Source organism: Strix uralensis, chromosome 3, assembly GCF_047716275.1.
Source record: "Strix uralensis isolate ZFMK-TIS-50842 chromosome 3, bStrUra1, whole genome shotgun sequence".
NCBI lineage: Eukaryota > Metazoa > Chordata > Aves > Strigiformes > Strigidae > Strix > Strix uralensis.
In genome coordinates, this window is record NC_133974.1 from 25,383,382 (window position 1) to 25,399,084 (window position 15,703).

Consider the following 15,703-nt stretch of genomic DNA (forward strand, 5'->3'; position numbering starts at 1 on the left):
CACTTTCAACCAACCAGTAATTCACTTATTCAAGAGAAGAATGAAAGAGCTGGCTAAAATCTGGGATAAGTAGATCTAGTAAAAGCAAACTAGCTTAGGGATGGGTATCTGGCAGAGTGATTATAAAGTCTTCCACTGACTGGTTAACATCTGGCCTGCATTCCCCCTGTCCCAGAGGAACTGATCACCTGCCTACTCACAAAATTACATATGGCATATGAGCCAGAAGGGGTCACTATTTAAAACAAGTAGTTTAGGGAACAACTACAGGAGTCCTTAAAAACTATGGAGCATCAGTAACTCAACTGGTCATGGCAGCAGAAATCACCCCAAGCCTTCACAAAAAGCACCTAACCCCTCACAGCTACAAATCATTCCCGAACCATCAGTCCCCATGCCTGTCTGTACACTGAGATGCTGTCACTGGAGTCACATTCACCATTTCTTCCAGAGTTGAATGTCATATTCTGAAGTCAATGTAAAGCTCACGGACAATGCCAGGTTTACAGCACTAAATCTGAAAGGGGGCAGTGTTGTTTAACCAGAGAGTGGTGCTATATGTCAATTTTAATTACAGCTCTTCCTGCTGGGGTTTTTACAAGGAACTAGGCCAGCAGGAAGTGTCATTATATTACAGCCTGTGGCTCTGTACATGTGTTCCTAAGTTGACAGTCAAGAGATGTCCTTTAGCATTCTTCACTGTCTTTTTCAATATGAAGAACAAACTGCTCAGATTGCATAAAAGGCTGAAATTTGCTATCATATGCATCTGCTAGAAGAGAAAGGTACAGGTATTTAGAAAGCAACTTTGTACTCAGGTAGCAAAACGAGTTCCTGGTGTGCTCGTGATTTCTGATGTTCCTCTTCAATTTACCTTATAAAGACTATTAAAATGAATCTTTCCTAGCCTTTCATCACAGCCCTCATATCAGTTAAAAAAAGACTGATTAGCTGACTTACCAGGTGATAAGGCTTTGGGGACAAAGGAAGGGAGGAACAGCTACGAAGGAAAGACACATTGCTGAGCTACCCATCCCAAACATAAAAAGCTCAAATAACTCAAACTTTTTTATGACACCTCTTACACCTCCATCTTTCACACATAGGTAACCCACTTCAGTGACGATACTGAATGCAAAAGATGCTTTAAAACACCCTACCATTTCAAAAAAATCAAATATGAAGCAAAGATAAGCATCAATATGGAGCAGACTTAGGTATTATCACAAAAGGGAAGGAAAGTTTCAAGGAACTAGGAACAGTTCTAGCAGAAATGTGATCAAAGTTTACCAAGCATTTGAAGATACCTGTGGTCTCTAAGTTACTTTGACTTTTTCTAAAGAGGTGACCAGTGTAACAGATTTACACACTCGCGAATGCTAGTCCTAGTAAATAGCTACAATCAAACCATACTACATTCTAGAATCAGAGTTCCTACATCAACCCCATCGATAAAAATATTTTGGTTTTAAATTTTATCACTTAACTAGTTGTAGGCAGTTTTTCCAAATAAACACTTTCAAAGGATTATACCTAGGAAACCATAGAAAAAATGGCTTTGAATTTGAGAAGTAATATGAAACCGAGCTTTCTGCAACTTCTAGTACTCAAAGCCCTGCATTTTCCATGAATAAAAACACAGTAGTAAAAAAAAAAACAACACCAAACACACACACAACAGAACACACCCCACCACAAACTCAGTTTGAAAGCAATCCTGAAGTTATACTCAAAACACTCTCATTATCCAACATTAAACAACTGACTCAATACCACTGTATCTGGTAACTTTCCCAACCTTTGCTTATCTCAAAGCCTTTTGTACAACTGAAAGTATTAAGGAAACTGTAACAGCCCAGTTTTATGAGCTTAACTCTTGGTAGACACTAGAAGACATGAAATGCTTGGCCTTATTTTTTCCCAGAACTTTGCAGTTATCACTGTAGTCTAACATCTTCCATGGAGCCAGTTTTAAACTGCTTTGGTTTTTGGTTTTGTTTTTAAATTTATATATACATATATTTTTGTTGTCATCGTTCTTTTTTTAATTCTCCACAAGGACAATATTAGTGATTGATTTTCGAGATCAGTTACTATCCATATCTCCTACCACTTTTATTGTTATACCCCTTAAGTTAGGCATTGCCTAAAGAAGTTGTCAAAAGAAGTCATTTAGGAAATAAGAAAACCATTTAAACATAAGCATTTCTAAATCCAGCTTTAGAAGCCTGACAAATTCGATTAAAAATTCCAGCAGGAAATTATTAGTTTAAATTAAATTTCAAAAATCAAGACTATGGCCATGATGTAGTAACATTTAAGTATGCTATTAAAAAAAGTTCATGGAATATTCACCAATGATTCAAACCCTGCACAATTAAAATTGAAACATCACATTTCAACATGAAAAACATCTATCAAGTAGAATAAAGCCCTGGTAGGAAAACAGTTCTTACCTTCATAGATAGCTTTGAAGCCTTGAGCACTGACAGCAAAATCTGTGGTGAAACAGAGGGTGAGGATAGATCCTGTGCTCACAATAGATGATGGAAGCTGAAATCCAGATAACCTGTACAATAAAAATGCACAAATTACTGTAACTTTTAAAATAAAGCACATCAGCAGGCATGACAAGCATTATGATGAGCATCATACTTCTACATCCAAACTGCCAATGCATTATGCTCTTTACCCTGATGCAGTCTCTAAACATTCACTGCAAAATTTCAAGCATGTTCTTGAGTTTTTTAACTCTTCTATTTTAACACATCTGCGCACTCTCCAACAGAGAACACTGAAAGAAAGATCTGTTTGTATCTATTGAAGACAATGATTTTTTTTTATAGGATTCATTTCAAGATGAAGACGGGTAAATTTAGGACACCTAGAAGTAGATACCCAGGCCTTTATTCACACCAAGATGCCTAGCACAATTTGAGATATGGTAGACTGTCCCGTCTGTCCTCCCGCTGCTGCTTCAGAAAAATCATGTATCTTATATGTTCAATGTCATATACATTAACTGACCAGAAAAAAAAAAAAATCTTCAACAGCCTCAGAAAAATTACATTTCCCATCTTATTAGCAGTCCCACTTTTACATACAAAATAGAATTTCTGATAAACTATAATTGCAATACTGGTTTTAAGATAATTTCACCAAATAAATGCTATGATTCATTTTGAGGATAAAACAAATGGAAAAAAGTGTTTCCATACTTTACTGAAACATCAGTAAAGAATTCGATAGACCTGGCTGATACTAGTGAGATGTTGGGTTTCTTAATAATTAATTTCGCATAAAGCGTAAGACACCATTGCTGTTGCACAAACCCAAAAGTATACTGTAAACTCACATCACTAGCTAATTTCTGTACGTTGCAATAGGGGTACATGATCCAGTGGGTACAGGACAACACACCAGAAAGGCACCTTTTGTTCAAATTTCACCCTGAAAAAGCTTCTTGAATCCAGACATTGGAACAACTCATCAAAAAAACCCCAACACACACACACCAACTCAGAACAAAAAATGCTTTGATATATTTTTAATCTGAATGGTTAAGACAATCCATGCATTTTAAAAAAAAAAACTTGCCTTCAAAATTTATCATACAATGATGCTATAGTTTATTAATTGGCATCTGGAACTGCAGAACATAACTGTAAACAACATACTAATATAGCAGTATCACTGAACTACAAGTTCTTTGCAAAATTAGGCTTATTTAAGACCACTCTAATATATAAAAACATATAAGAGGAACCCCATGCTTGAATTACCCCAGCCGGGTGGCTACCCATCTCTTTCCAGTTTTGGGACTTGAATAAACCAGACATCAAAGCGAGGAGAGCTTTAAATACAGATGAAGGCATACAGTCAAGGCAACATAAATCAGCAAAAAGCTTCTGTAATTTCTTCCTTTCTTTTTAAACAACATTGTCTCCCATGTGCTAATTAGCTGTTTGCTCTAATCTTTTCACCTTCTGTGTACTTGTCAACCTATTACTCCTATTCTTTTCCACCTCATTTACTCCAATTCCAGAAATAACCAGGTTGAATTGCCCCTTAATCCTCAAACTGCAGAACTACCACAAGGCTTGCCACATCTTATGTTCAAACTTCTGTATGTTCTCTCACCTTCACTACACGTTGCAGTTTTAAGGGAACTGTGCCTTTTGTTCTACTTAATAGAGTGGTTATCACTACTGTCCCACATCTGGAGTGTACTGTATGACAGTTCATTATTTAGGGTATGTATTTTCTAATCTTACTTATGTGTCCCTTCTTTGAGAAGGGATTGAGAGTTCTGGTTCTAAGGGTGGGGGGTGGGGTGTTTTTTTTGGCTAGTACTACAATATTTCCTGGATCTAACATTTTTTGCTGAAATACAGGAAACTAGCACGTATTGTTAGGGAAGGAAGGAAAATCAGGCTGAGACAAACAGAAAGACAAAAGCACCTAGCCTCAACACTTCATACTACATAGGAGAGCTTAAGATAAAAAAACCAGAAAAGTTCTATCAATGCAAAATTATACAGCTTTAGCTACCTCATTCCTGATTGGCATTTTACTGCATTTGGTATGGATTTGGTTCATGTAAGTGAACTTATCTGAGCAGCAACTGGACATCCTGAGCTCATTATGATTTCTAGACCTACCTGTTCTGATTCTGTTATAATATATATTACTCCTACAATATGGATTTTTTAACTGCTCAATAAATATAATTGTTTCTGTAGTATCCCCCTTGAAATACTAGATCATTCTTTAGGCTGACATTACAATTCACATTAAAGGAAGACAAATATGGTTTTTTACACTTTAAATCAGTGCACTTAATGGTTTTACAGACAGGAGAAGGCAAGTAGGTGGTAAACTTCAAGGAATTACTACATCAACTTGAAATCTATTTTTTCAAGTTCTTTATATTACAGTAATCCTAAAAAAGATCACAGAAAAGTCTCGAATAGAAAAATTCTGTATTTCAGTCATCCAACAGACTGTGTGCCTCTGTAGTAGCCTTGTTGCTTGAAATATTTCTGAAAGCATCTTTTCATAGTATTCTAATAAATTGAGTGAGATCAAATGACATGAAATTGAGTGCAAACAAAAACTAGACAGCAGATGAAAACCTGGAGTGTTATTTTTCAGACATTTCCAGAATTAAAGCACTGCTAACCTACCAAGTCATTTTTCCCTCCCTTATTAACATTTCCACCAGGTAGTTATAGCTCATGAATCATAATCTGTTCTGCACATTCATTTCATCATGCAGAAAAATCACACACATTCACACGTTGCTTTACTTTAGAAATGTATCTTGGCAATTAATGTGTAGGCCTTTATTGCAATCATGAAGGAAACTGTTTAGACAGACAAGTGTGTGTGCTAAGAAAGTAGAGCCATTTTAAGTCCCTGGGCTAATAAAAATGTAATTTGATAAACTTGCACTACTTCATACTGAGCATATGGCAATACTTTAAGCTTAAAATACTGCTACTTCCTTAACTTTCAGTAGCATTAATCTGCACAAAATATAGGCAGTAAAACACTTTCTAACCACAGATGGAATATATTTGTCTTGTCGATAAAGAAGAAACAGAATTTGTAATAGAAAACATAGTGGTACACCAGTACTGAGTTTAGCCTCCAAGGCGGGGGGGCGGGGGAGAAAACAACAGCAAACCACCACACATTTAATTCTCCATTGTCATTTCATAGATCTTGACGTTCAGCCATTTCTAGTGATAAGGTCTATAAATATATAGATTTGTTTCTTCCAATGGCATAGCAATAGGTCCAGCTGGCTCTGCTCAGAACTTCTCCACCCTCTACTTGTGCAGGCACATTTTGGGACTTCCTGGTACTAAACAAATAGTGCAGCAAGTTCTCTGGGGGGTTGGCAATATGGTTGGAGATCTGTAACAAATGATGTACAAGAAGAGGCCGAAGATTTGTTGAGCCCTTAAAAGATGACAACTTTAACACAAGTATGTACTGATTTCACAGTTGTCAAAAGACAATGAGCAGTTGCAGAGGACAAACAGAAGCATTTTTGCCATTTTATTTGCTAGCTTATTTATTCCTACAGCTGTCTGTAGTACAGAGTTATGTGTTCTGGTTACCACATGTGATAAAAATTGTCAAGGTTCAAAAAATTTTCTTGGGAAATTTAAGAGCCAGAAAAAACCTAGAGGGATGGGAGACTCTGCACCCTTATGCGCTGATTCTTTTTTCAAATCAGGCCAATTAAATCTATGAAAACACATTAGTATAATTAGAAGGAGAATCAGATCTGTTAAACATTTTTAGAATTGTGCCTGACATGCACGCACACATATATATGTATGAGCTCTGCTCACACATCTGTACAGATTGTTTCTGGGAACTTTCTCAGAGGAAGTAACTAGAATCTGTTTGGTTAAGACAAAACATGCTTACCTGAAATTAGCTATCAGATGTCTCTTGAAAAAGCCATCAGCCAAAGGATTAATGTTATTAATAACTAGGTAACGAATAAGTCTAAATTTCAATGAATTATCCCAAAAGCAATTTTGGGCAAACCATAGATAAATGACAAAATCCAAGATTTTTTTTTTTTTTCTCCCTCAAAATCTGCATAAGGAAAAAACCTAACATTTCTCTCATTTTAACATAAAGTCATATAGGTCATTAACTGCCATAGGGAACACCAAAGAGCTGTCTGCCATCAGGGTCATATCTTTTCAGGTTTTACATACTATTCTTAAAATTGTCATTTGATGTAGATATCCATAAGCTCATTCCATATCAAACTCACCATACCACACGAAAACACAAAGTTATTGGCAAGTGCTACCTCAAAGATTGCACTGATCAACTGCAGATCAGAAAGCAAGGCAAGTCAAAGGGTACCGCTTAAAGACCAAAGCTTTAGGCTATCATATTTCTCCAGAAACACCTCACTGCATCACAGAAGTTGAATACTAAGTAAAGCACACCAAAAATGTTCAAAAGCTGCTATCTCATATTTGGCTAAACTGGAAATTATCCTAGCACCATACAGTTAATAAAGAGCAGGCAAACCCTTTCCATGTTTTAGGCATCCAACATCACCAGTAGTCAATAACGCGTATACATTATTAGGCATCTGAAAAAAAACAATCAAGATATGACTCTATGGATTCCTGGCATTTATTCCTGATTTATTAATGCCTTTGTGGTGGGTTGACCTTGGCCACCTGCCAGACTCCCACCCAGCCACTCTCTAACTAACCTTCTTCAACAGGACAGGGGGAAGAAGATAAGATGGAAGTGCTCCTGCATAGAGAGAAAAAGCTTACTTACTAATTATCATCATGGTCAAAACAGACTTGACTTGGGGCCAAATTAGTTTAATTTATTGGCAATCAAAATATGTTTGGGTAGTGAGAAACAAAGGTAAATTAAATCAATAAACCTCCCCCCATTTCCCTTCTTCCCAGGCTCAACTTCACTCCTTCATTCCCAACTCCTCTACCTCTCCCCTCAAAAAGTGCAGGGGGATGGGGAACGGTGTCAGTCTGTAACAGCTCCTCTCTGCTCTCCTCCCTCCTCACACTTTTACCCTGCTCCAACATGGGCTCTCCATGGCCTGTAGATTCTTCAGGAAGCATCCACCTGCTCCACCATGGTCTCTTCCAAGGAGTCTCTGCTCCAGTGCCTGCAGTACCTCCTCCCCCTCCTTCACTGACCTTGGTGCTCTCACCAAGGTTTCTCTTACTTCCTGTTCCCTCCCTCCTCCTTTCTGTGGTGCTTTCTCTTCTTTCTTACATGCATTTTCCCCGAGGCACCACACCCTTGGCCGGGGGGCTCAGCCGTACCCTGCTGTGAGTGGGTTGGAGCCGGCTGGAACCGGCTGTGTCCAGCACAGGGCGGCCCCGGCCGCTCCTCACAGAGGCCGCCCTGCAGCCCCACTGCCAGCGCATGGGCACCTGCACACCATACAGCCTTGACAATATGAGCAGAAAACACTTAAAAAAGTATCATCTGTTCTAGTGCACCTAAATTTTACATATTAAAAAGTCAAATCATTAATAGTTTATCTTAGTAATTAGTGATTTGAATCAGTTTAAACTTACTGAACATATCTGGACAGAAGATCGGCTACTACAGTAGTCTACAAGAATGTGTTAACTCCAGTTATTCCGCAGAAAACAGCAGCAATGCTATGAGAATAAATGTGATTACAGGATACATATCCATAACGTGTCCTTTTATGAAGGCACACTGGCTCTGACATACTCTTCTACAATTAAAGGGGAGACTAAGAGGTGCTATTTTAAAACTCTGCCAGGAGGCAAAAAATAAACACTCCCATTTCCTGCTTTTGAATCTGGAAGACCAAATAGGTGCATCTCCAACCAAAGGCAACAGTTATAACGTGCTAACTCTCCAAACAGTTGGTACTAGCCAACTGAAATTATCATCTCAGACAACAATGCAGTTAAGAACAGTCTTAACTGTGCATGAGCATGAACAGTACTTCAGTCATGTAATTAAAGTCCTCAGACATGCATTTTTGCATTGAGTTCAGAGCTGGAAGTTGACAGTAAGTAGACAAAAGCTATGGATGATAAAAATTAAATTTCTAATTTTTTTCTTTCCTGAAAGAACAATTATTTAAAAATAAAGCTTATGAAACTTTTTTTAATGCTTAATAGAAGGATTGTAAGGGCTTAGCTCAAAGTTTCTCTTACAGATAAATTTTAGTTCAAAGAAGAGATTGATAACTCAGAACAGTCCAGTAAGTATGTATTTATAACTGGAAAAGATGCACATAAAGGCAGCCTCAAGACTCAAATATTTCCATAGGATTGATTTCTAGCCTATGCTTGATTGAGTCCTTCCCCTCCTCCCATAAGACTTACATCAGAGATAGAATTGCATCTCACATAGTAGAGAGATACTTTTTAAATAATAAGTTTTATGGTGAAGTTTCACACACCAAAATAAGAATATATGATGTTATATAACTATTCTTATGTGTGTTTTTAGTCATGCAAACAGTAGCCACCAATAAGGTATAATTACAAAGAGACAAATGTGAAGTAATTTTTGCAGTATTATTTCCCAGATCGGAGAATTTTCATATCCCCTGTCCGCTGCCATAAGCTGCTGTTCTGGAGCAAAGCTCAACTCATGCAAATGCCAAAGATAATTAAAAAAAAAAAAAAAAAAAGCTTTAAAAAAAAAATCACAAGGAAGCTGGCCACGCCACTCCTACGGATCGTGTGCTTTGCCTCATTATACAACCTGCAGGAGGCAGAAGAGCACACAGCTAAAACTTCTATAGATATTTCTCCTGTCTTGTTCAGCATTATAAGCTGCCATCCCTGGAGACCAGCTCCTATCTGTACTTGCTATCAGCAATGAGAAGAGTTACCGACAGGTTAAGACACCAAATGGTACAGGGGAGACTAGCATAACCATTCCAGCAAACCAGGCTGTTACCTGCCACATGTGCATACAGAGAAGCCTTACCTTAATTACATCCATTCTATTGCCAAGAGGAAGTGAAGATTTGAAACCTGACTCAGATACCATCTCATACATAAAGGAATAGTAGCTACTATAAATTATAGATCTTGTACTAATTTTAACTGATTTTCTATCAGAGAAGGTAGTCTAAATATATACATTTAATACCACTACCCCCAGTCTCAACTTTTAAGTCACAGAAAAAAATGAAAACATATAGAGCAAACTGTTCAAGGCCAAGGCCAAGTTTCTCATTCAGAGTCTCTAATTTGGTGGTTTTTTTCTCAAGCTTAAGGTAATACTGACTATCCCCTTAAAAAAACTGTATAAGAAACACTGTGACAGAGAGCCCCAGCTCAAAGAGCACACCTAGTCCCCCGCACAGGAATTACCCATTACACCTCCAACATAAAGAAAACACACAGTAACACCTCCTCACATTGATGAGTGTCATTCAGCTTTCTTTCCTAAGGAGAAAAAAAAAAAAAAAAAATCCCTTATCTCTCACATTTCTTACTCTAACAGTGCCAAGTCTTCCTCAGTGTTGCTTCCTCCAGGTTCACACTCTTCCATCTTCAGGTTCTCAGCCCAGAGCAACACCCCAGCACTACTCTTCCAGTCCCTCATTTCCCACTCTCCCTAAGAAACCAACTTCAAAGCCCTCCCATCATATAACCTTCTTCTACCAGCTGTCTCCCCTACACCCCAAGAAACTCCTGCAAACCCCTCAGCTGCTTCTTGATCCCTCATTTGATTAAATAACATCAGGTGCTCCTCCATCCTGCTAACTAGAGGCAGTTAAGGCGTGCATACTTCATTAGAGGGGCACTAGTACTAATGGTAGACAAAAGACTCATCTCTTGCCTGGGTGCTCTTCTGCAATTTAAGTTTTATAATCTCAAAACTAATTATCAGTTCTGAATGAGCAAAAAATAGATTTTTTAATTCAAGCCTTTCATGTAGCTAAATTTTTTCCATGGTATGGTCATGTGAAAACTTCCTGATGTTTCCTGTGACTTTAGCTTAACTAGGAATTAATTGCAGGAAATATAAAATTAATATTTTTTTAGTAAGGGAAGACTGGAAGCAATCAAAGAAAAAAGTTCCCTCAGTAAAGTCCAGAAGGTCCCTTATAACCAAAACTCACTGAGTTCACTAACTAAGCAGAAAGAAGCTGCAAGCTTAATGATTTTGACATATTTAGCCTTCAGAAAAAGCAGATGGCTTCTCTAGCTGCCACCAAGCAGCCATGGTACCAAGGCTCACATCTGCTGCAGGAAGCCCTATGCTGCAAAGCAGTAGCCTGCAGCTGCAGTTACTGGGCATCAGTAGGAGAGCAGGAAAACATGAGAGGAGTTGGCCAACACCAAACCAATACACAGCTGTGAATGGGACTGAAGTGGAGGCATGTCTTGGGAAAGCAGTGGGGCTGAGGGTTTTGAGGGGGTCTGTACAGCCAGTGGGGTCTGGCAGCTCCACCACGGTGGGATTGCACAACAGATCTGAGAGAGGGCAACTCCCAGACCATTCACTGCCCGTGGATGGGCCTAGTGGGGTTTGTTACTCGTGCTGAGAAGGTAGAACCACAGAATGGTTTGGGTTGGAAGGGACCTTCAAGATCATCTACTTCCAACGCCCCTGCCATAGACACGGACACCTTCCACTAGATCAGGTCACTCAAAGCCCCCTCCAACCTGGCCTTAAACACTTCCAGGGAGGGGGCATCCACCACTTCTCTGGGCAACCTGTTCTACTGTCTCACTACTCTCACAGCAAACAATTTCTTCCTTGAATCTAATCTAAATCTACCCACTTTCAGTTTAAAACCATTACCCCTCATCCTTTCACTTCATCACTGCCTGATAGAGGGTCCTTCCCCATCTTTCCTGTAGGCTGCTATAAGGTCTCCCTGGAGCCTTCTGTTCTCCAGGCTGAACAACCCCAACTCTCTCAGCTTGTCCTCATAGGGGAGGTGCTCCAGCCCCCTGATCATCTTCATGGCCCTCCTCTGGACCTGTTCAAGCAGATCCATGTCCCTCTTATGTTGGGGGCCCCAGAGCTGAACACAGTACTGCAGGTGGGGTCACACGAAAGCAGAGTAGAGGGGGAGAATCACTTCCCTCAACCTGCTGGCCACACTTCTCTTGGTGCAGCCCAGGATAGGGTTGTCTTTCTGGGTTGTGAGCGCACATTGCTAGCTCGTAGTCAGTTTTCCATCCACCAATACCCCCAAGTCCTTCTCTGCAGGGCTGCTCTCAATCCACTCATCCTCCAGCCTGTATTTGTGCTTGGGATTGCCCTGACCCATGTGCAGGACCTTGCACTTGGCCTTGTTGAACTTCATGAGGTTTGCACAGGCCCAGCTCTCAACCTGTCAAGGTCCCTCTGGATGGCATCCCTTCCCTCCAGCGTGTCAACTGCACCACACAGCTGTGTGTCATTGCGGAACTTGCTGAGGGTGCACTCAATCCCACTGTCCATGTAGCCAACAAATATGTTAAACAGTGCTGGCCCCCATACCGACCCCCAGTGAACGCCACTGGACACTGGTCTCTACTTGGACATCGAGCCGTTGACCACAACTCTTTGAGTGTGACCATCCAGCCAATTCCTTATCCACCAAGTGGTCCATCTGTCAACTACATGTCTCTCCAATTTAGGACAAGGATCTCATGTGGGACAGTGTCAGAAGCTTTGCACAAGTCCAGGTAGATGATGTTATTTGCTTTTCCCTTATCCACCAGTGCTGTAACCCCCTCATAGAAGGCCACCAGATTTGTCAGGCATGATTTGCCCTTAGTGAAGCCATGTTGGCTGTCACCAATCACCTCCTTATATTCCATGTGCCCTAGCATAGTTTCTAGGAGGATCTGCTCCATGATCTTGCCAGACACAGAAGTGAGACTGACTGGCCTGTAGTTCCCCGGGTCCTATTTTTAAAAATGGAGGTAACTTTTACCCTTTTCCAGTCAGCGAGAACTTCACCGGACTGCCACGACCTCTCAAATATGATGGATAGTGGCTTAGTCACTTCATCTGCCAGTTCCCTCAGGACCCATGGATGCATCTCATCAGGTCCCATGGACTTGTGCATGTTGAGGTTCCTTAGATGGTCTCGAACCTGATCTTCTCCTACAGTGGGTGGTTCTTCATTCTCTCAGTCCCCATATTGGTCTTCTTCATCCTTGACAGTGTGGCTGGAACCCTTGCCGGTGAAGACTGAGGCAAAAATGTCATTGAGTACCTCAGCCTTCTCCATATCCTGGGTAACCAGGTCTCCCGTTTCCTTCTGGAGAGAGCCCACATTTTCCCTAGTTTTCCTTTTATCACCAGCGTAACTACAGAAGCTTTTTTTATTGCCCTTGACGTCCCTAGCCAGATTTAATTCTATCAGGGTTTTGGCCTTCCTATCCTGGTCCCTGGCTACCTGGACAGTTTCTCTGTATTCCTCCCAGGATTTCTGTCCTTTGTTCCACCCTCAGTAGGCTTCCTTTTTATGCTTGAGCTTGTCCAGGAGCTACTTGTTCATCCATGCAGGCCTTCCCCACAGTATTTCCCCACAATCTCAGGCTCCAATGTAGCTCAAGCTACAGAAAAAAAAAAGCCAGTTTATGTCTGAAATGTGTGGCAATCACTAAGACTGGCGGCTGTCAACTAAATGAACCGGTAGGCCATGGCACTGCGCTATGGCTATGCAGACGTGCCTTATTTTCCCGGCAGAGCTTATCATTTTACCATGTATTTTCTTACAATTTTTATCCATTTTACACAAAATGCAGCCACGGAAATGGTTTCATATGCCTCTGTGCTAATTGATATTGAAAGAAATCATCAGCTTGTATTTGGTAAAACTGAACAAAAATAAAGTAGTTCTGTAAAGAGTGCCAAAAATAAAGTAGTAGCGTAAACCATTATTGCCAGAGGGATAAAAACTGTGTTTTACCTTTAATGGAAGGAAGTTATTTCAGTTACTGTAAAGCTAATGACTCTTTGTGCTTGAGAAAAAACAACTGAAACTTTAATTAAGATCATATATTCCAGGTTAACAATTATATCAACAGACTACATTTCTGCCTTCTAAGAGTACATAGACATTTAGATCAAAGTCACCTCTCAGGTGTACTGGTATGAGTCCAGATGGACCCAGCAGAAGTAAAATTACATAGATGTAAATTAAAATGTGACTTGTTTCAATTAATTAAAAATTATATTTGAAAGATGTCCTATTTTTAGAAAACTATGTAAACAGTTCCATTATTTCTTCCGGCCTGTTACTTATATCCCTATATCTGTTAGCTCACTAATAACAGTATGATGACTTTAATAATAAAAAATGCAGTAGTAAGACTGTTGTTAGTAATAGATTACAGGTGAGATTTAACATTTTTTCATTTAAAAAAACAGGAATTGAGTCAGCAAAACTAAGATCTCTCAGTGATTTTGCTACCCATAGTACCTTGTCAAAACAGTTTGAGATGTAATCTTAGAAAACATTTGCATTAGTCAGTTTAAACTTCATTATTTGAGTTTTGCCTGTTTACTCTCACATATGGATGTCACATCATGTTCAATCATCTTTTCAGAAGGTATGTCACATTAATCCACAACAGCATATATAGTGATCTGTTATTTTACACAACTTCAGTTGTGAAGCTAGCTTGCATTTCCTATGTCATAAAGCTTTAGAGAGAGATCTATGTCAGTTTGGGAATAACATTTCAGCAATGAGCATTTGATTCAACTGTAGAATAAATGAGGATGAATTTTATTTGAAACTTTGTTTTACAAATCCATTATAAATCATCCATAATGCTGTAGATTATATTCATGCTCGCACTTGTGAGTTGTTTGGAAATGAAAAATGTACAGAACTCTTCATCTGAAAAAAAACCCCAAACAAACCAAAACACCCAAAACCTCAAAACCCTATCATAGGAACACAAATGGTATTTTATGCCTTTACTAAATGGAATTTAGAGAGAACAATTCTGTGAAGTGGACTCTTTTTCTTTTCACAGGCAAACCACTAATAACAGAAAAATCACCCACATTTCCACCTCCCTAAGTTTTACAGGCTCACCTTTTATAACAGTATCAGCACCTCCAGAAAAAACAGTGAAATGAAGACAGTGGAAATGGAAATGGAATGATAACAAGTGGCTTAGAAGCCCTGCAACACACAAAAATTGGCGGGGGGGGTGGGGTGGGGGGGAATAAATAAATTTCTGAAGCTTTCTTTTAAACTTTTTACAAATTGGATTACAGTAGTATTGCCAGCTTAAAAAAACCTACTCTAGCCTTTTTGATGTCACCTCTTTCATCAAAGGCCTTGAGGCAAAAGAAAATATGCTAACAAATATTTTAAGAGATCAGATTTTAGTACAAACAACATGTTTGTACTTTGCAGCAATAGGGATGTATCTAAAAAAATACATTGCTGTCCAAAAATGAGTGTATTTAACAAACAGTTTATATAGTGCTCAATGTTCCTTCTGTAAGGAAGACTATTTGTGCCCTGAACTTTATTTTGGGAATGTGTGAAGCTTCAAATGTGTCCTACGGTACACAGTAATATTTTAAATACTTACATGGCTTTGCAGAGTTCCATTATCTGTTTTGCATAGGCTATGCTGTCTAGCTTTTTTTTATTGCTCAGTTCAAAATACATACTAACATACTAATGATTGAAGTCATTCCCATAGTGATCTGGGATCTGACTGTTCTTCATATTTGTTTATTGAGAGATATTCCTTTTTGGATTAATAAAATAAAATAGGTTATCTAATTAAATAATTATATGCTTCTAAAGAGTAAAATATTCTATTTTAGTATTTTATAGTCATTATTTTTCAACTGCTCTTGCCAAAATGGCATTTTTTTCCACATGTTGATAGGAATTTTTTTAAAAAAGAAAAAGTGACAGAAGGTTAAAAACAACCTAAGTTTTAAAAAACCCCACCCTTTTTATATGTCTCTCATTTCCTAAGCCAAATTTTATAGATGGATTTTATACAGTTTTGCAAGATTTGAGCTTATTTTGTTTACCTAAATTTATGTTCTCAGTAAATCAATCAGATCCAAAATATTAGAAGTCAGATGACTTAATTTTTTCATGTCTTAGTTTTCCATTTGTCAAATAAGGACAAAATTACAAACTAAAAACATTCTTTTGAATCCAGAGCAATGGAGCACCTCTCCTGTG

At 38.9% G+C, this 15,703-nt stretch overlaps 1 protein-coding gene across 1 annotated transcript in view; it reads right to left on the minus strand.

Annotated features, from left to right (window-relative positions):
• Window positions 1-15,703, minus strand: part of CSMD1 (CUB and Sushi multiple domains 1) — a 1,283,073-nt gene that overhangs the window by 920,576 nt on the left and 346,794 nt on the right. The window contains exon 3 of the mRNA XM_074861694.1: window positions 2,457-2,569. Within this exon, the coding sequence (XP_074717795.1) occupies window positions 2,457-2,569 (113 nt within the window). The remainder of the gene's footprint in view (window positions 1-2,456; window positions 2,570-15,703) is intronic.